This window comes from Podarcis pityusensis (genome assembly GCF_964106645.2).
Source record: "Podarcis pityusensis genome assembly, chromosome: 3".
Lineage (NCBI taxonomy): Eukaryota > Metazoa > Chordata > Lepidosauria > Squamata > Lacertidae > Podarcis > Podarcis pityusensis.
Window position 1 is genome coordinate 33,189,977 of NC_138026.1, and position 21,942 is coordinate 33,211,918.

Genomic DNA, 21,942 nt, shown 5'->3' on the forward strand with positions numbered 1-21,942 from the left:
CTCTCTGTTGCAACAGTAATTTTGGTACAGCAGTCCTTCTGGATTGCCCTGAGCTTAGACTTTAAAAAACTCACAGTTTGTGAGTAAGAGTTATAATGTTTTAAAAGCTTGTTCTCAAATTGGCTGTCAGTTTAGCTTTGATTAATTTGATTATTTTTAATAAGCCCAGTAGAAGAGGTAATTATTGTAGAAAATTGAGGAATAAATTTGCAGGACCAACTTGCCATACTCAGAAATGATTTCCAAGTCCTATCGTGCCATGAAAAGAGTCTTCTGTAACTGCTACAACATGGCTGGCTGATAACATCGTTTCAATTTTAACTTTAAAATTGCTTAGCAAGGAGATATAATCAAATACAACCATTCAAAATCCCATTGTTTCATCATTTGTAGTAGCTGAAATCTCTTGACACCACCCAATTTTTATTTCTATTTAGTTTGACAAAGGATATGCTTACAGCATCCGACATTCCTATGGAAAAGAAGGCAAGAGAACTGACTATACTCCATTCAGCTGCATGAAAATTATAATGTCCAACCCACCAGGCCAAGGGGATTATCACGGTAAGTGCTTGCACCTGACATGTTCACAATGCATGGGAACCCAAACTGCTTTGGAAGCCAGCTGATTGGCTTGGCTGTATTACTGGCAGAAGCTAGTTTTCTGTGGCTTATGGCAGTCATCACTGTCAAGCCTAGTGTGCGGTTACTCTTCTGGTGATTTGTCTTATTACAGAACTAGGTCAAGCAAGAGAGATTCATTCAGCAGGGTTTCAACATGAAATCCACCAAGCTGTTTAGTTTTTTATTTCTCTTCTTGCTTCTGCTGCTGCTTTTCTATTTCCCAGCCCCCCTAAAAAACATGTCTCTCGACAAACAACAATGTTCCTCAGTGCTTTTGCTTTGCTTGCAATCAATGCTCTTGCTTTGCTCTAAAACAGTAATAAATCATAGGCTTTTTCTAATAGCTTAACACTCTCTGGGATAGTATGAAATATTTTGAATCTTATGATCTCCCTAGAATAAAACACTAAGCAGCATATTTCTATGACTTGTCTAAGAGTTACTTGGCATTGAAGCAGGTTTCTTTACACATATTCAGCTTTCCCTCTTAAGCAGGAATCAAAAGTAATGTAACATCAAAGTAATGTTCCACAGAAACCTTTGGTTTCATTTAAAAATAATAATGTTGCCCCCAGTCTCTGCACACACAAAGGTCTCTGGGACTCTTTTGGAGGAATGGGACCTTAAAATTGGTAGACAAGGTTGAATTAAGAGACATCCTCCCTTCCCCGCCCCTGGACAGAGGCTGGTGGGGAATCTGCTCCAAGAGAAGTCACCAGCCAATTACGGAGACTTGTTTACTCTCACCTCCAATTCTTCCCAGTCAATTAAGTCCAATACCCTAAAGTATGGATCTTCTGTTTGAAAAGTTCCTTGTTAATTGTGTTAAAGTGAAGGTGTGTGTGTGTGTGAGAGAGAGAGAGAGAGAAGAGAGAGAGCGCTTTCTGTGTGGTAAAGAAGGTAAATAAACAATTCCCTAGCTCCATCTTAATTGCAATGCATATTCTGCAATGTCATTTATGTTGGAATGCACAGCTTGGACGCCTCCAGACAGAGTACTGCATTGTTCAGGAGACAATTCTTTTGAAAAACTAAGGGCATGCAATAAAAACTGAGGACATATAATAGGAGTTTTATCTCTTTACACACTAATGATTTACTTAAAATGTACCTGGTGATTTAACCACCAGTAATTTAACTGTGGCTGTTATTTTGTATACTAGTTAAGCTATGATACTTGGGTATTAAACCACTGTAGTTAGGCCCAGTGAAATCAATGGAATAAAATACGCTTAGATGCAAACATTACAGCATAATTATTTTCGTAAGCAGCATTTCTCTTCCTCCCTGCCCCCCCCATTGACCCTCAAGTTGACGTTCTCATGCTGCTTAATAATATAGCTCACCTGTTATCTGTGTTTTTTTTGAATTAATTGTTACAGCTAAACTCCGGAAGCTTTTTCTGTTTGTACTACAGCTATACTATAATATAATATTTGGGTGAATTTTCAAACTCATTTAGTGTGGAACCTAATTAAAGCAGTTTTCTGTTCAAGTGAATAAGAATCTTGGCCTACTTTTCTGTAACACATTATATAGCTTTTGTGCCTATTAGTGCTATGATACCATACAGTGAACTAGCCGTTTGGAAGAAGCGTAAAGCTATTGCACACATGGGCAATTAGCTTTTGTATTAATAAGCTGCTGCTAGACAATTAAGGACTGCTTAGCCAGGCTCTCAAGTGTGCTGTTGTACTAACTTCTGAGTAAATAGTCTTGTTTGTGTGCTTGCCTCTCTTCTTTGTTCTTAGGGTGCCCATTCCGTCACAGTGATCCTGAGCTGCTGAAGCAGAAGCTGCAGTCATATAAAATCCCTCCCTCTGGGATTGCTCAGGTAGGGAATATTTTCTTCAGTTACAGCAGCAATGTGGCATCAGGTATTTCCTTTCAGTTTAGTTTAATACTGATGTATAATATGTGACTGACAATGCATGCAAAATGCCTTTTAAATCAGGTTGTAGTATTTGCTTTAATGATGTTCTCCCCCACCCCAAAGTGTTCTTTTCACAATGCTGACAAGCAGATTGATAGTTTTGTTTTTCATTACTGTAATCCGTTCCCCCCCCCCCCCTTGTATTTTATCAAGGACGTTGAGCAGTCTGGTTTACTGCAGCTTAGAATCATAGAACCATAGAATCGTAGAGTTGGAATTGATCCTAAGGATCATCTAGTCCAACCCCCTGCAATGCAGGAATCTCAACTAAAGCATACATGACAGACGGCCATCCAACCTCTGCTTAAAAACCTCCAAGGAAGGAGATTCCACCACCTTCTGAGGGAGTCCATTTCCCTGTCAGACAACTCTTACTGTCAGAAAGTACTTCCTGATGTTTAGTCGGAATCTCCTTTCTTGTAAGTTGTATCCGTTGGTTCGGTTACTAGCATTTTTATGTGCTGTAAGCCGCCCAGAGCAGCCAGATGGGTGGGGTATACATAAATTATTATTATTATTTTATTTTATTTTATTTTATTAGCTTACGGAGCAGGAGAAAACAAGTTTGCTACATTCTCCATGTAATGACAGCTCTTTAGTTATTTGAAGATGGATAGCATATCTCCTCTTAGTCTCCTCTTTATCAGGCTAAACATACCAAACTTCCTCAACTGTTCCTCACAGGGCTTGATTTCCAGACCCTTGATCATCTTAGTTGGCCTCTTTTGCACATTTTCCAGCTAGTCAATATCCTTCTTAAATTGTGGCACCCAGAACTGGATGCAGTACTCCAGTTGTGCTCTGACCAAGGCGGAATAGAGCGGGACTATTACTGCTATTGCTTCTTACAGCCGTGCAAGCCTTTGGGAGGTAGTGACACAAGAGGGCATCAGAGGAGGGAGGGAAGGAAAGAAGGACAGAGGCCAGTGTTGCCCGTGGCATCCCTGACCATCATGACACACTGGTTGAAAACCACTGCCCTAAACCATGCTTAATTCAAGGAGCTCTTGTTTCATTTTAAAATTGCAGTGTTGATCTAATTTCCAGTAGGCTTGGAGATTTATCAGTACATAGCTCTAAGGCTTGCCATCAGGGTGTTCTGATTTTCACAACTGCTGCAACCTTTCCTAAAGTACAGTGGTACCTCTGGATGCGAACGGGATCCATTCCGGAGCCCTGCTCACATCCTGAAGCGAACGCAACCTGCGTCTGCGCGGGTCACAATTCGCCGCTTCCGCGCATATGCGTGATGTCATTTTGAGCATCTGCGCATGCGTGAGCGGCAAAACCCGGAAGTAACATGTTCTGTTACTTCCAGGTTGCCGCGAAGCACAACCCAAAAATGCTCAACCCGAAGCTGCTGCAACCCGAGGTATGACTGTATATCGCTTCTGTACGTATTAGAAGCAAAATGCTGATACCACAGTGCGGGAAAATCTGACTCTTTGGCTTTTGTGCCCCAAAACTTTGCATTAATCTCTGGACCAGCTGCTTTCATCCAGAGGAAATACTTCGCTTTAACTATTCAGTTCTGTACAGTAGGAAATTAGGGTCAGGGATTCCCCTGTTGAATATGTTCATAGTTTTGTGAGCTAACTTTGATATGCCTTTTGTTTATTATATCGTATAGCTGCTTTTCAGCCAAAAACCTTGGCTCCTATAAGCGGCTGTCAGTACTTCAGATCCAATGCAAACAGCAATTAAAATGCAAAACAATCAGAATGCTTCTAAGGAGTGAATCCTCAGCTGAAGATAGATGAGGGTGTGGTGGAGAGATGCCTGGCTGCTACCTTCACTTCCTCTGAGGACCTTGGCCACAGCCCATGGTGGCTGGAAGAATTGAATCTAGGCATGATCGTTGGGTTACTTTTCAGATCTGTTTCCAAGTATGTAAATGTTCTTGGGGATAAAGTGATGAAGCTCATGTTCCTTTGCAGCTTTAGCTTATAAACTAATAATTTCTCGTTCTTTTTACACAGTAGTTGCATATAAGAGATGTAAATTGCTTTAAAGTGAGTGGGTGACCTGTTTGTCTTTTGACTTAATGCCGAGTGCCACAATTTGTCAGGAAAGCATTTCTGCATGAAACATTTAAGACGTTTAAATGTTTTAAGTTCTCTCACACTGGCAGTGATAGCAGTTTGCTTGCATCCCGCCCATTTTCATGCTAGGTTTCTCCAGGATATAGACAATTTGGCTTGACAAGTATTTTACTGAGATTCCACATTGTAGGCCAAGTTTCATCACAGTAAGCAACAGTTGTAGTTCAAGATAAGATAATTTCTAGTAGTCAAATAAAAATCTCCAATGTTGGTGTATATCTAGTTCTTTTGGGTGGTCCAAGTCGTTAACTATGGTGGTTGGCATTAACAGCGGCTAATGAAATGCTAGAATAATCTTGTACATATTCTGTAGAAAACTGTCAAATTTCTTCGCTTCCAAATGAACCCAGTTAGGTTAGCTGAAACTTCTTCTTCAAGGTAACCCTAAAACATCAGAAAAAAGTGCAGCCCCCTAAGCTAAGCACAAGAAAGCTACACTCATAGATTCAGCTAATTAGTCCTGCTAAATAATTGCTAATGTAACAGGGCTTGCCCCCTAAATACAGGTTTGGTGTTTGTGTTGACAGAACAATTGTCATAGTGCTGCATTGAATTCCCATACATTGGAATATAGGTCACCTCGCTTCAATGTACCTCAAAAAAATAATGTTGACTCATATTTCTCTGCTACTATTGCTTTGAATTACTGATTGACTCTTTTTTTTTGCAGCATTCTTTCTGCAAAAAGGAAAGTTCTGTACCTGTCAGCAAGTCTCCTTGTTGGTTTTCTCTATATGTCTTTATAAAAAATATTTATACATGACAAGCTTATTGTATACCAACTTGATAATATGTAATATGTGCATATTGCATATAAGTAATATATGTATGTATAATATGTACAAGTATTGTACATATAATATAATTGTAATATAAATATAGATTGTACATATAATATGTGCAAGTACTGTGTGTGCGATGAAAAGCAAGCGTGAATACTTAGACTCTCAACAGGCACAACAATTCTGTGTTAACTAATGCTTGTTATGGGCCTCCTAAAAGTGCCTTATAACAGGCATAGGCAAACTCAGCCCTCCAGATGTTTTGGGACTAGAACTCCCATCATCCCTAGCTAACAGGACCAGTGGCCAGGGGTGATGGGAGTTGTAGTCCCCAAACATGGAGAGCCGAGTTCGCCTATGCCTGCCTTATAGGAAGTAAGTCTGTTTGATCACATTGAGGTTTCTAAGTAAATATAATTACCCAGACTTTATTAATTCAGTCCATATAAGAAGCTATGATACTTTCACTGACCTCATGATTCTTGCTGCCAGAAGGAGCTTGAAAAGCAGATCTTTGGGGGTTGGGTAAGGTTACAGGTTTATTTGCAGGAGAGCTATTTTAGTATCTTTGACTATGGAGTAATGTAGTATTTCACAACACTTGCTCTAAAACTAAGCTCCAAAACTTCTATTCCGTTTATGTACCTTTGGAGTGTGAAGCCAGGCATGTATAAATTCTGTTCAGCCCCATGCTGGCCAAAAATGAGTTTATTTTGGGGTGGGTTTTTTTGGTAAAAAATTGAGTTGAATCCCTATAGGCTATCAAAAGTGGAGCTCCTGTAGATTTTTCATGTTAAATGTTAGAAATAAAATGCACAAAGAAAGACACTAGCGGTTTGCTTCACATAAGCAAATAAATGAAGGTTTTTGCAAAGCCCTAAGAGAACAAGCTGAGTTGTTGCGGAATTGACCTGGAACTAGGGGAATATTGCTAAGCGTGTTCCAGTAGCTGCACCTCAATCACATTTTAAGTCACCTTTGAAATAAAAATGAAGGTTAGAAATAGATAAAATGCAACAAATTCTTTGCTGGAAAGATTGAGTCTTTTAAGAACAGAAATAACTATTTTATTTGAAAATGGCTTCAAACTGACCTTGTGTACCTGAAAATATCAGTGATTAGGAAGGTGAAGCCAATTAACTATTTTAAGCTTGTGTGTGACAGCAGTGCCCCATCATCTGATCTCAATATCTTTTGAGTTACAGTGCTAAGAAATTGTTTAATAGTCTCTCAAGTAATGGAAAGGTGAGGGTTCCAGCACTTCTGTTAGCTTTTTAGAAGAGACAATTTTAGTACGTGTATCTTTTCTCCTTCCTTTACAAGATGCACTTGCCAAATTTCTCGGCAGTTGTTAAAGGTACAGAAGCCTTGGCTTCCTTTGCTACAAGAGAAATAATATGCAATGCTTCAGAAAGTAAAGGGACTTTATAGCATTATTTTCTATAGCATTATTATAGTGGGATTTATAGCATTATTTTCATTTGGCCACAAATTAAAAGTGGTTTTATATTTGCTTGGGTACAGACAGTTTCCTTGTGCTAGAGTGCATCATGCAGTGATTAAATAAAAGGTATTCTCCTTGGTGGTGCTGGGAAGGCAACATTTAACAGGTCAGCTGACAAATCTTTTTCGGAGGATTGAGGACCAGTTTGTTCCACCCTGCAGTGTGAATATCTGTCACCACACTTCCTACACCTGGGGATTCCCAGAATCATAGCTGCTATTGCAACAAAATTGGGCCATGGGATTAGGTACATTTCAAAGCATTGCTGCCCAGTGTTAATTATGAAAAGCACATGAACCTTGGCGGGATTCAGGGTTGTTGCATAGCTAAGCCAATAATCACAGTTTGGCTAGAGAGGTTTCCAATTTCATGGTAGAATCTGCCACAGGTTTTAAGTGTGGCACTTACTATAACAACTTCATGCTGAGTGCCGGCACCTTTCATTCCTAGAAGATAAGCACTGATCGCCACCTGTTGAATAATAATAATAATAATAATAATAATAATAATAATAATTTATTGTTTATACCCTGCCCATCTGGCTGGGTTTCCCCAGCCACTCTGGGTGGCTTCCAACAGAATATTAAAATACAATAGTCTATTAAACATTAAAAAGCTTCCCTAAACAGGGCCGCCTTCTAAAAGTCTGGTAGTTGCTTTTCTCTTTGACATCTGGTGGGAGGGCGTTCCACAGGGTAGGTGCCACTACCGAGAAGGCCCTCTGCCTGCCTCCCTGTAATTTGGCTTCTGGCAGTGAGGGAACTGCCAGAAGGCCCTCGGAGCTGGACCTCAGTGTCCGGGCAGAACAATGGGGGTGGAGACACTCCTTCAGGTATACTGGACCGAGGCCGTTTAGGGCTTTAAAGGTCAGCAGCAACACTTTGAATTGTGCTCGGAAACGTCCTGGGAACCAGTGTAGGTCTTTCAAGACCGGTGTTATGTGGTCTTGGCGGCCGCCCCCAGTCACCAGTCTAGCTGCTGCATTCTGGATGTAGTTTCCAGGTCACCTTCAAAGGTAGCCCCACATAGAGTGCATTGCAATAGTCCAAGCGAGAGATAACTAGAGCATGCACCACTCTGGCGAGACAGGTACATCTCTAATGGGATGGTTTGGGGTCTGGCTTTTTCTGGGTATCTGCGGCAACAAGAAGGGTTGTTCAGATGCCAAGCTTGGCATGATCTTTTTGACAAGGTATGGTCCCCATATATCAGCTTTGAAAATAGAAGTACAGTCGTACTTTGGTTTTCGAACAGCTTAGTTCTTGAACATTTTGGCTCCCGAATGCCGCAAACCTGGAAGTGACTGTTACGGTTTGCGAACTATTTTTGGAAGCCGAATGTCCGATGGGGCTTCTGATTGGCTGCAGGACCTTCCTGCAGCAAATCAGAGGCCGCACTTTGGTTTCTGAACATTTTGGAAGTCGAACCGACTTCCCGAACGGATTCCATTCAACTTCCAAGGTACGACTGTAGTGTTAATGTTAGACCTCCAAACACTTGTGCTTACTTATAGAGAGGCTGTGTCACAGATATTTGAAGCTTTGGCAGTGCATTCAATGATTCAGTTATTTGACAGCATCCCTGCTCAGTTTTTCTTCTCAGATGTAACTGATGTAAGCATGCAACACTCTACAAGTTTTATTGGAATTGATCAGTGTTATTTTAATACAATATTCCACAAAAAGAAAAAGGTGCTGTTCCATCCATCCATCCTTTAGCCAAAATAAGTTTTTTACATGATCAAATGTACTACATAAACTTGATGCACTGATACAAAATGTGCTGCTGCTGGTTACCATTTCAGTATCATTCAAAGCAGCATTAACACTTTTAATTAGCAAAGCCAAGTTTTTTATATATTACATTTTATTATCTGTTCCATTTCAAAAGCACATAGACGGTGCCAGACTCTTCTGGCAAGTTGATTTGTTTTTCACAAGATATGTAACAGGATGTGACAAGAAAGGCAGACATTTAATCAGTTGCACTTGTAGCAGCAAACAAACCCAGTAAGCACTTCTTTGGCAGCATTGTAGCTTGATATATTCAGCAAATATTTGTACATCTGTCAATAACTATAAGGCAGCCTCCAATAATGAGGGCAGTAGGGATTTGTGCCGGAGTTTATTTCTGTGCTTGACATGGAAAGGTCAGCCTTTTGAAAAGGAGTGTGAATTTGCATTTCTCAAGAATTTTCTCTCGGCTGAGGCTATCTCTCAGTTCCAGCGGTTTCCTGAGCTTGATAAGCAGGGAATATACAGTTTAATTATATAGCAGCAGAGGGGGAAAATGACAGACAACTTAAATTTTCAAATGGCGTTGCATTCTGCTGATAAGAATGAATGTTTTATGCAGGACAGAAGAGATTACATGAGGTAGAATTGGAAAGCAAATTGTATTTACAAGAGATAGAGAGATGTTTCTAATAGGAATTCAAAACAGATGATTTCCCTTTCATGTTCTGAGGAGCATTGCTAGAAACAACTTAACTTTGAGATCTGATCTTAGGGTAGAAATGCAGTGCTTTCTGCCACTTCTTTTCTGGATTACTTCCACCACAATTTGTAGTTGGGAGCACAGTTGTATTATGTCGCACACGTCTGAGCAAGTTTTATCCAAAATAAATTATAACCACATACTTGATTAGTTCATATTTCAGTTGCTCAAATGGTAGATACTTATTTGAAATAACGCAAGAGATTTTGCAGCGCAATATGTTCTGACAGTACACATCGTTCCTCATTTTTCTATGTCATTTGTGAAGTAAAACTGTTGATTTCTGGTTGCGAAGGCAGAACCTCTTCTCTGTCTATGGATAATCTGACTTCAATTCTAAGTGGGAGGAAAATGTCAGCAGCATTGTATCTTATAAGACTACAGATTCTTGTATTATGTCAAACCCTGTCATAAATTGTAAAGGTCATATGTTCACATTGCAGAACATTTCAGCTGTTTTAAAGACCCTTTAAATATATCGATCATTTTCCTTTTTCTAGATTTTGGAACTGGTGAAGGGCATGCACTATCAGTTGGCCTGTCAGAAATACTTTGAGCTGACCCATGACGTAAGTGGTGCTTATTTATCAGGCGATAATGTGTCTCATTATTGGAAAGACTGGTGGCAGAAACCCTGTGTGAAACTTCAGACATTCTGTTCACATTCACCACGTGCCAACATCCTTGTTAATTACGCTGAGTTAATGAGTATATAGCAGATGTCTTTCATTTCATGTATGGATCGACACTCCACATTTGCTAACTGTTTAGTGCATACATAATCAACAAATATGTTATGAGGTTATGCTGTTTTATTTTGTAGCAAAACTGTTTACATTTATGGAGTGGTGTTTCACTGGTCCTAGCAAACGAAATGTAGATAAAGCAATAACACTTGATTTCTACATTTTTTCCTTCCAGTTTTCCCCTCTTGCAGGATGGAAGAAGACACAGTTCCAAGTTGCATTAAAAAAGTACATAAAGATTGATTAAATATATTGCTAACAGAAAACCTTTATCCCCCCCGCACCCGAATGCCACCTCTGTCCAAAGAGACCATCAGTTCATATGTCTTAATTCCAGTTCTTGTATATTTAGAGTGGTTTGCATTATTCCACATAGACTGAAGGAAAAAACCATATCTGTTTACATATTACATATCTGTTTACATATTTTAAAAGTCATACACCTCCTCTCAGAAGTCCATAGTGGTGTTTCCAATTTGCCTGACCATAACCAAGGGGAGTTATTTGTAATTTGCACCTCCCTTCCTATTTCTCTTGAAGGACAAGTAGCAAGGGCCCATCTCCATCTAAGGGGTGACAACCCTGCACACCTTTTCCCTGTTTTTGATTGGATAGTTCTCTCTGCCCCTTTCCCATCAATTGGGAGAAACTATAAAATGGGATGATTTCACATGTTTGTCTGTCTTCATTTGCCCCAGGGGCAAGGGCCTTTGAATATGTTTCTGAGCATAGATGATCAGTTTATTTCTGTCTGTTAAAGATGCAGAACCTAATAACTTCTCCATCTTGCTGGGCAATACCAAAGATTTATATAATCCTACATCCTGTTCTCCACAGTGGCTTACAAGCTGTTTCTTAGGAAGCTCACAAACAGAGCATAATGGCAATCGTCCTCCCATAGCAACTGGTATTCAGAGGCTTCCTGTATCTGAACCTGGAGGGTACCATAAAGCCATCATGACTTGTAATCACTAATAGCCTTGTCCTCCATGAAAGGGTGGTGTGTGTGTGTGTTAGTCCCACCCCACCCCCAATTGCTATCTCGATAATAGTGCTGTCCTTGTTAGCAAACATTTTGGAGGCCATTTTGGATTTAGGTTTGCTGCCTTTCTTGGTAGGTTTTGCATTTGCATTTGAACCATGGTCAGTTCATCTACATAGAGCAGTTGTAGGGAACCTCTAGCCCATGGGCCTGATTAGACCTGCTATTTTTGGCCTTACTGAAAAGGAGGACATTCTAAACATGCTGCTAAGTCTTCCTGTCCACTGGATGCCAGAATTTGATGGCTTTTTCTGTTGCCCTGTCCCACAAAAACCAATCAGTCATCAGTCTCCCCTGGTGATGAATGAAAATATTTATGAATACAGTAAGAGGAAAAAATGAATTTAAATATAGAAGAATGCTGAGCAAAGCATTAAAATTCAAGGTTATGCTTTCTAATGTAGAATATATTCTTTGTTACTTGCATATTATTATTTTACTTAGAAATGTATCGAGAAATTGGGAGTGTTGGTGCCACATTGAACTTCAAGTTTTATTTAAATATAATGGAATTACTTTCTGGTGCCAAAATCTTAATTTTGAGCCCCAGAAGTCAGACTGTAAGGAAAAATACTTAAGTTATCACTTGTATTTTTACAGTTATAGCAATATGGTGTTCTTAAAAGGGAGACAGAACAATGATATAACCAACACAAAATATAAGCGATTAAATTTATAGCTTAATCCATGGTTAAGGAAAAAATATTGGTGGCATTGCAATTCTCGTGCCCTCTGTGAGTCACAGAGACCAATAGATTCATAGTTTTCGTAGGGGCAAATGGAGGGAATGAATTGTTATTCTTACTTATGGCAAACTGCTGGAATTGTTCCCATTCAGGTTTTTGTTTGTTTGTGTGTCAATTATTTCTTTGTCCTAACTAATAAACTGGCACCTTTTTATATCTAAATAAATGTGCTCTTTGTGCTTTGATAGCTATAAATGTTTTGCTTTCATGAGTGATTTGGCTGAGCCAATATTATTAATAAGGATAATAAAACAGATGTGCTGAAGCATTTTTATTAAGCTGTCAAGCTCATTTGGTTGCAAGCAATATAATTAGAGCGGCTCCATTTAAATGGGCAATGCTTATATCCCTGGCTAAAAGGAAACTGCAAATGTAGCTTTGCAAAGACCAATGCGTTTGATATTGTGGTTATTGTTGTCTTTCTAATGGCTTTCCTTTTCCAGGAAATATGCATCTTGTTTATGTTTATAGACAAAAGGATTGATTTGCTTTTTTGATTTCTCGGTGGTCAAAATTTAGTTAAGAGCAAGTTATTAGAAAGAGAGAAAGCGTGTAAATAGCAAGGCAGCATACAGTATCTGAAATAACTCCATATGGCTTTGTATTTTTTGTGTTGCGTTTTTTTTGTAATAGCAGCTTGCCTCATTATCACTTGCCACTTTGTAGCTTCTTGATTAAAACCCCAAGAACACACAGGTTTAACACCATTGCTTCAGATTCTTAGTAAAACCACACAATACGACACCAAAAGGAACCCAGGCTTTGTGTTAAGGAAGGACACTGCTTAGAATGAACAGAATCTGAGGAAAGCTTTGAGGCCTTAGTAGATGAAATACAGAGCAGATGAAATAGAGAGACTTGTTTTTAAATCCAGTGTCCTTTACCTCATGTCAGTTTAGATTACAAGCTTTGCTGGGGTGGTGGTGTTTTTTTTACAGGGCATGATAAATGATGTTGGGGCCCCCTCCCTCCTTCTACCTCAGCTAGAGTGGGGCAGGGGGAAGGAGTCATTTAAAACTAAACGCCTTTTCAGGTTTTTCTTTCGAGAGGAATTAAGGTCAAAATGTTTTTGAAAAGTATGTAGGATACATTAGCAAACTTCATTCCCCCCCCCCAAAACCCCGCTCCAAGCATCCGTCATCTTTAAAGTAGAGCTTTTACTTAATACCTTAGCACTAATGCTTTATGCAGCAAGTTATAAACAGAAGTTTATTTTTATTGCTACTTGTTAAATCACCAAGAGGTTTCAAAGGAAGCTATTTGGAAATGCAGTGAAATTTAAAAAAAAAATGTTTTGAAAATACGTTCTCCACAGAAGAAGTAGCCTTCTCTGAATAAAACAGCTAGGGCTTGCCTTTAAAAGGTAAAAGGTAAAGGTACCCCTGCCCGTACAGGCCAGTCGTGACTGACTCTGGGGTTGCACGCCCATCTCGCTTAAGAGGCCGGGGGCCAGCGCTGTCCGGAGACACTTCCGGGTCACGTGGCCAGCGTGACGAAGCTGCTCTGGCGAGCCAGCACCAGCGCAGCACACGGAAACGCCGTTTACCTTCCCGCTATAAAGCGGTACCTATTTATCTACTTGCACTTAAGAGTGCTTTCGAACTGCTAGGTGGGCAGGAGCTGGGACTGAACGACGGGAGCTCACCCCGCCGCGGGGATTCGAACCGCCGACCATACGATCGGCAAGTCCTAGGCGCTGAGGTTTTACCCACAGCGCCACCTTTAAAGATAGCTAATTTAATCATAGTTTGAACGTGAGTTTTTGTGTATGTGTAAAATCTGTTCTGAAGATAGATTTATTTCCATGAGATTTTGGTGGCTCTGTTGTTTGTAATGGCTTCCACATTTGACTTGTTGGTAAGAATTCTCTGTTTTGATCTGTAAAACTATCAGCGATTTACTTGTGTCCCCACACAGAAGTGTAGAATTTGAACCTGGACATACTCAAATACAATTGAGTAGAAAGAAGATGCAAGCCTAACACTGAGAGCAGTTGTTCTCTTAACAGGCCATTCTCTGGATGTGCCACTCTGCAACCTTATATCCACTTACCTGGGAGTAGGGCACATTGATTCCAGTGGGACTTACTTTTGAGTAGACATGCATAGGCTTGTGCTGTGAGTGTGCAGTTAGGACTTTTCCTTTTCCTTTCATTGGTGTGCTACTTCACTTGAGCAAATACTTGGTTTTTTTGTTTTATTTACAGCTGGAATGAATGTTTGTGGTTCCCATAGCCAAAAAGCTAACTGAAACTTCAGCATTACCTGCAGTTTGTTATGCAATTGCCCCTTTGGATTGTGGCCTGTGTATTTTTCTCTTAAAAAACAGCAACAAACAAACCTGTCCTCTTAGGTTGCTGTTGCAACAAGACAGGGAAACTGAGTATCAAAACATGTTTTGGCTCTTAGCAGCTTTTATCGAGCAATGTTTCACGGAGGCTGAACTAATGTATAGCTTTCCTCTCAACGCTGGCTATCTCAAAGCTTGAACAAAGTGAAGTTTTTAGTATGCATTTCAACTCAAGGGTGTGTGAAGTACAGTGACAGAACATGTTTTTCCCTTCTTCTTTTTTGCACAGGTCAATGATACTGGGTTTTCTTTGAACCACCCAAATCAGTATTTTGCAGAGAGTCAGCAGCTACTCGGTGGCATCAAGGATATCAAGAAAGAACAAAGGCAGCCCGAAAACTCCCAACCAAAGCACAGCAGCCAGACAAGTATAAATAAAACCTCCATTTCCTCTTCTGTAAATACAACAGAGGAAATGGAACTGGAGGGACTCGATGACTACTTTGCTGAAGATTAAGAAGCATCTGTTTCCATTTTGCAACATACTTTTTACCATCTCTGTATTTTGAAGTAGCTCTTTTGAGGGTCAGGAACTGGCATCATGGTGTACACAGGCCTCTTGAATGCTGCCTTAAACAGAAAAAGGAAAACACATTGTCAAGCATCCAGCTCGTGCATCAGTTTTGAAAGGAAAACTGCAACGTTGTTTGCAAGATCGAACGACGGTGCATTTCCATTTCTGTGAGCAAAGCCTCCTACCTCCTGTATTGCTAAACCTCCTACCTCCTCCCTGGGCTCTCTGTTACCGTGCAGCTTATTTCCTTCTCTATTTTTCTTAATAAAGCGGATTCTGAAATGTAGATGAGTGGATGCATTGCTTGCGGTTTTTAGATGATAACTGCTAGATAGCATTACATGCAATTCATAACAGCTTATGAATGGCTTGTAGAAATATACAAAAGCTGTCTTGCTGTGATCTGAAGTAGCAAAGACTGCTGTTTGAAAAAGAAACTAGGTTTTAACTGCATGATGCCAAATATATTTACACTTGAAAAGGGTGGATTGGTCATAGCCACCATAATTAAAATGAAGAGCTTCACATCCATTCACATCATGGGCTTCCATCGTCTCTCAGCTTCGTGGAGGGACAATTTCTGTGTCTGTGTATTTTGACAGAACAAATTGTTTAATAAAAAAATCAGAGAGTGTAAAAGGAGAACTGAATTTGAACCAGAGCTTTTCTTCTTCTTTTCTTTCATCTCCTTTATTGGAATTCATTAATAGCATTACAAATTTAACTTCACACATACACATACATACAAAGAAAAAAATTCTTAAGTTGAATTACTATAAGATGTTAATTTAAACTTCAAATTCTGCTTAGATTTCAGCTAAGCTAAAATAAAATAATATTACATAAAATAAAATAACATATCAAAATAAAATAAAATAACATATCAAAATAAAATAAAATGATAAAATAATTGTGGACTTCCCATCATTTCCCGATATAGTTGACATTTATGATTTTGAATGTACTTATAATTATTACCTTACTTTTAACGTGCTTTCTAATACTTTCTTACAACATATCGTACCGATTTTTTTTTTTGTTTCTTAATGCAAAATTTGGTTTATTTTGCTTATTTATAGTATAATAATAATAATAATTTATTATTTATACCCCGCCCATCTGGCTGGGCCTCCCCAGCCACTCTGGGCGGCTTCCATAGAAACCAAAAATACACTAAAATATCACACGTTAAAAACTTCCCTGAAGTTCCCTTAAGATGTCTTCTGAATGTCAGGTAGTTGTTTATCGCTTTGACATCTGCTGGAAGGGCGTTCCACAGGGCGGGCGCCACTACCGAGAAGGCCCTCTGCTTGGTTCCCTGTAGCTTTGCTTCTCACAATGAGGGAACCGCCAGAAGGCCCTCGGCGCTGGACCTCAGTGTCCGGGCAGAACGATGGGGGTGGAGACGCTCCTTCAGGTATACTGGACCGAGGCCGTTTAGGGCTTTAAAGGTCAGCACCAACACTTTGAATTGTGCTTGGAAACGTACTGGGAGCCAATGTAGGTCTTTCAAGACTGGTGTTATATGGTCTCGGCAGCTGCTCCCAGTCACCAGTCTAGCTGCCGCATTCTGGATTAGTTGTAGTTTCTGAGTCACCTTCAAAGGTAGCCCCACGTAGAGTGCATTGCAGTAGTCCAAGCGGGAGATAACCAGAGCATGCACCACTCTGGCAAGACAGTCCGCAGGCAGATAGGGTCTCAGCCTACGTACCAGATGGAGCTGGTAAACAGCTGCCCTGGACACAGATTTGACCTGTGCCTCCATGGACAGCTGTGAGTCCAAAATGACTCCCAGGCTGCGCACCTGATCCTTCAGGGGCACAGTTACCCCATTCAGGACCAGGGAATCCTCCACACCTGCCCGCCTCCTGTCCCCCAAAAACAGTACTTCTGTCTTGTCAGGATTCAACCTCAATCTGTTAGCCGCCATCCATCCTCCAACCGCCTCCAGACACTCACACAGGACCTTCACCGCCTTCACTGGTTCTGATTTAAAAGAGAGGTAGAGCTGGGTATCATCCGCATACTGATGAACACCCAGCCCAAACCTCCTGATGATCTCTCCCAGCGACTGCATGTAAATGTTGAAAAGCATGGGGGAGAGGACAGAACCCTGAGGCACCCCACAAGTGAGAGCCCAGGGGTCTGAACACTCATCCCCCACCACCACTTTCTGAACACGGCCCAGGAGGAAGGAGCGGAACCACTGTATGACAGTGGCCTGTTATGTTTTGATACTGCTGTTATTTTTCAGTTCTCATATACGCTACTAGCTGGGCCCAACATAGGTAGGCTGGGCGAAGTCCTGGTTTAAGCTGCAGTTGTTACTGCCACTCAGAAAAGACAGGAACTACGGTAAGAGGACTCGTCACGTACAGCAACTCCAAAGTCTACTGCAGCTCACTTGGGCTGGTAGTCAAGCTCAGCCAAACAAGGATGTGTGATCTTCTATTAGGGATGACCAAATCCACCAATTTTGGTTTCTTCTGTTTCCATTCTTAAGTTTAGTTAGAATGGTTTCGTTTCCTACATTTTGTATGTTGCTTTCACTAATGTGTTCATTTTTTATACACACTTTACCCAAATTAAATGCGTTCGTGTGCACATTATTTGACTGGAGAACTGCATTGCTAAATTTGGATTCTGAAGGATGGCTGTGTTCACGAATTGCTTCAGAAAGTGTGGATTTGGTAGGCAAACTTAATAGAATTAACCCCCTTCTGTGTACCCTCTGCCTGAGTCCTTTATCATTCTCCTTTTTAGTTACCCTTTCCCTTTAGCGTAAAGTACACACATCTTAAGAAAATCTATTAATTTGGACTGCAATCCTTCAGTTAGGGATGTCCCAATATTGTCCTTGGCCCCATTATGCTAGTTGGTCACTTGCAACACTGCAGTGTTGGTGAAACTCCCATTGGTATTGTATATACTTGAAGCACCAAAGGGGGAAAAGTCACTCCAGGTACCAGTTGCTGGAAACCATAGGAGATTGCTCTTGTACTCATGTTCTGCTTGCAGGATTCCTACAGGCATCTGGTTGGCTACTGTGAGAACAGGATGCTGGACTAGATGGGCCAATGGCCTGATCTATCAGGCTATTCTTATGTTCACAGAACACAATGACACTCACAACTACAAGGGCAACACCTCTGACTCCCACCAATCATAAGGCAGCACAATGATGATGCTTCCCTAAAAGCAACGGAAGCCACAAATCCACTTATGGCAACGGGGAGGTGCAGATTAAGGTGTATCTCATTGCTCAGGCCTTTCAGGAAAGGTAAGATGTATAGAGGATCTTGTATGTTTTGGTTGCTGTCGATGTCTTAAGGTTTTGTGGTTTTAAGCTGTTTATGGTTAAGTTTGAATTTGAAGCTTATTTCTGACATGGGATGCCTACAGTCAAATTCTACAGTGTAAGTTCTTTGGGGCAGGGGCCTGTCCTCTTTCATTCGTGTAAGAACTACCATATTCTATAATACGGTGCTCTATAAGACGCACCAGACCACAAGACGCACCTAGTTTTTGGAGGAGGAAAACAAGAAAAAAAATATTCTGAATCCCAGAAGCCAGAACAGCAAGAGGGATCGCTGCGCAGAGAAAGCAGCGATCCCTCTTGCTGTTCTGGCTTCTGGGATAGCTGCGCAGCCTGCATTCGCTCCATAAGACGAACACACATTCCCCCTTACTTTTTAGGAGGGAAAAAGTGAGTCTTATAGAGCAAAAAATACGGTACTTTTCTTGCAGTATCACACTGCATTTAATGCTTTCCATATTTAATTCAATGCCATGTTAAGCAAGTCCAATTCTTCAAAGTGTTGGCTTTCTTGTTTCTCATCCTCTGGTCCCTGTAAAATCAAAACCCCTACGTCTCCAGATGCTTGACAGAATTTCTAATTTTAGAGAATGGTTTGGGCTGCCTGGCTGTCTCTTCGAGTAGTTAGCTCACTTGTTCCTCATCCTCGATGCCTATGTAGTAGGAAAACAGTGGGATGATAAGGCTAGTCATGTTTTCAGCTTTTCTGTTGACGAGCTGCCTTAGGAGCATCTTTTGTCTTTGGCTGTACTTCAGCCGGGCAGCTGAAGAGGAAATACTATGGTTACGCTGGAAATGGCATTACCTTTTGTCTGGGCTCTTAACATTTCATGCTTGTGCAGCCATTAGCTGAAGGAGAGATACTAGAAGAACAGTGTTTGGGGAAATAGAAGAGCCTGAGGTTAATTGCTCCCAAGAGAAGGCTTGCTTGGCACTTCTTACCTACAGCAGAATGCCTCGGTTGATAGGTAAGTCTGGGCTGCAACTCTGGAGCGTTGACCGATCCTCTGAGGCTGTCACTCCCCATCCAGCTCCACCCCTTGCCTTGAAGACAAAAGTTCCACCTGGAATTTATTTCTGCTGCTTACAACCCAAGATATAACAAGGATGGGTGTGTTGACATTAGGCTGTTGCATGCTTTCTCTCTCTCTCTCTCTCTCTCTCTCTCTCTCTAATTCTGGGTTGTAGACAACAACAAAAGCAATTATAACACACCACAAATTAATGAACTGCAGCATTATAGTCCTGGTTAATTGTCAGTTGAATGCTATTTTTAACAATATCTTTTTTAAAAGGTTATTAAAAATTGTAAAAATGGTGCCATTGTCTTTCAAGCAAGTTTCCCACAGTGCTCTGCGCCCCCTCTGCAAAGTCAAAACAGAATAAAAATAGCTGAACTTTGCAAACATGTAAAAAGCAGCATTGAAACCATAAGCTAGGATTCAGGGGGGAGCTCAGGCTTCAGAGCCGAATGTGACCCTTTAGGGTTCTCTGTCTGGCCCCTGGAATGCTCCCCAGGCCCCATGCTTCCCTGGAATTGTCTCAGACCACAAGCATTTTTGCCTAGCTGGAATGAGTCTTTGAATTCTGATAATGCCTCTTGGTTCTTCAAGAGGGAGAATAAAAGATACAGGGGGATGTGGGATTGTGTGTTATTCTGCTCCTTTACCTCTGGCCACACACACTCTGACATGTGGCCCTCAGAAGATCACCCAGAGAGGAATGGAACTCTTGGGCTGGGGAAAAAAAAGATAGCCACACAAAATGGTGGCAGAATCTTGCTCTACAACAGGGGTGGAGAACCTCTGACCCGAGGACCAATCTTGGCCCACCAAGAGGTCCAACTTGGCCCATGAGGCTGTCTTCCCCCAAACCATAGACACCTGTAAATCGATTGGCATCATGTGTGATGTCAGCTGATGGGTGGGAGGGCACATAACAATTTTACTTGTGCCTATTCCCACCAGAGAGCTGGTGCTTGCAGTCAAAACAGGATTTTAACTCCTGCTTTTCATCTGATGAGCGTGTGCATGTGTGAAATCCAGCTCAGTTTTGACTTCCAAGTGCAGGAGCATGCAGCCAAAGCAAGCAGCCCCGAGGAGTTTTGTTTTTTTGCAAACACCGGTTACAAGTGGGTTCTTCCCACGCACAACCAAATGCTTGGAAAACACAGGCTTCTTTCTCCCATTCCCACCAGCTGATTTGCGGTGGTGGTGGAAGAAGAATCACTTTTCCAGCCCTGTGTTTGGCCCCTTGCTCTGTGGTTCCCAAGTGCTGGCAGCCAAGTGGCTGCAGGGTGCTTGGGAACCCTAGGATTATGACAGGTCGGTGGGGACAGTGAACCTACCAGTCAAGTGACACCTTAATGATTGCATGTGATTGGCAGGTGGGTGGTCCTCTCACCCTGCCAGAGCTAACCCACAAGGTGCCAATGGAGGTTCCATACCCCTGCTCTGTTATGTAGAGTCTAGGAAGTTGCCCAGGCAGCTCCACAAGCTATACAACAGAAGTTCAACATTGTTGGATTTAGCACAGATCCACAGGGAAAGGCTAGCTCTAAACTTCTGAGTGTAGTTAATTGCATAAAGTATGCTTCTCAGCGCTTCAGCGGCAGAATATTCATAATGGGTGCTATCCAGAAATGACTGTGAACTTAAATTCCAGTGCATTCTGTGCCTAGGTTTCCCTGATCAGTCCCCCATGTGTACTGTAATTATTGGAACTGGAAAAGCCAGCCCCCCCCCCCCCCTTTAAACAGATATTGCATTTTCCTATGGTGTCAGCACAGATCCCTCTGGTGGAAAGGGCCTGAACAGCACATAATGGGTTTGCACAACATTCATCATCATCCATCTTTTCCTAATGGAAAACTACAGGAGCTTTGATGAATGGGGAGTGCGATTTGGCCAATTTTGCCTGAGCTCCTTAAAGTGTTTGGTGTGCACTCCCCGCTACTATTATGCTATTTTGAAACTTCTGATAGCAACAACTTTTCAGCCTTGCCCTGAAATTGCCGATTGTACTGCTCCAAACAGCTGCTGTGATCCTGGAGGGATTGTTGTTCTGCTGTGATACATCTAATCGTGCCAAACTAGTGAGAACAAAGCACACATCCAGGAGTGCAGGAAGCGCCCCTGGAAAAGGCAAGGCTCTATTTTGCTGGGGACATAAGCGGGCTGAAACTGACATGTTACCATATAGAATGTGCTCTTCGTTGTAAATGGCGTTCTTAAAGCCATCTCTGTCGATTGTATGGGTAGCTGGAGAACTACCATCAGCTGAAGCACCCTTGACATTTGTAGTATGAAAAGAAGATAAAGGAAAGCAGTGCCATCTCAACATCTTAAATTAGAACTGTTACATCAGTGCAGGAACTGGGGTACTTCCAGCAGCCTCAATGCAATTTTCCCTCTTTGGTCTTTTGTGCTGCAAATGGTTTCTCCTTTTGGAGGCTGAGCCCAGTTGCAGCAACTTGCAGTCACCTCTGCAGTTTACTGAGAGAGAGAGAGATTACAATAGAATTTTCTCCATTATTGTTAGAGGGACATGTTTTTAGACAAGAAAATTAATTGCCCCTCCTGGAAGAACAAAGCTCAGTATTGACATTTTGGTGGTTCTCCTAACTTGCACAGCTCATTGCTGGCTGATTTATTTTCTTCATTTAGATTTTAGTTAAAAATCAGAATGTGCTTAAATGGACTCTTAGTTCACAAGTTGCTTCATCCTCTGCAGTGCTTAGTTTGGATGGCGCGGGCAAGCTTTCTAAGACGAAATTTGCTGCCAGGCAC

The 21,942-nt window shown here is 41.3% G+C and overlaps 1 protein-coding gene across 1 annotated transcript in view; it reads left to right on the forward strand.

Moving 5' to 3' along the window:
* The window catches only part of PRIM2 (DNA primase subunit 2), a 63,358-nt gene extending 47,870 nt beyond the window's left edge, over positions 1-15,488 (forward strand). Inside the window, 4 exon segments of the mRNA XM_080998000.1 lie at positions 438-564; positions 2,376-2,458; positions 9,942-10,010; positions 14,554-15,488. Coding sequence (XP_080854126.1) covers positions 438-564; positions 2,376-2,458; positions 9,942-10,010; positions 14,554-14,781 — 507 coding nt within the window. The 3' untranslated portion in view covers positions 14,782-15,488.
* The last annotated feature ends 6,454 nt before the right edge of the window (positions 15,489-21,942 follow it).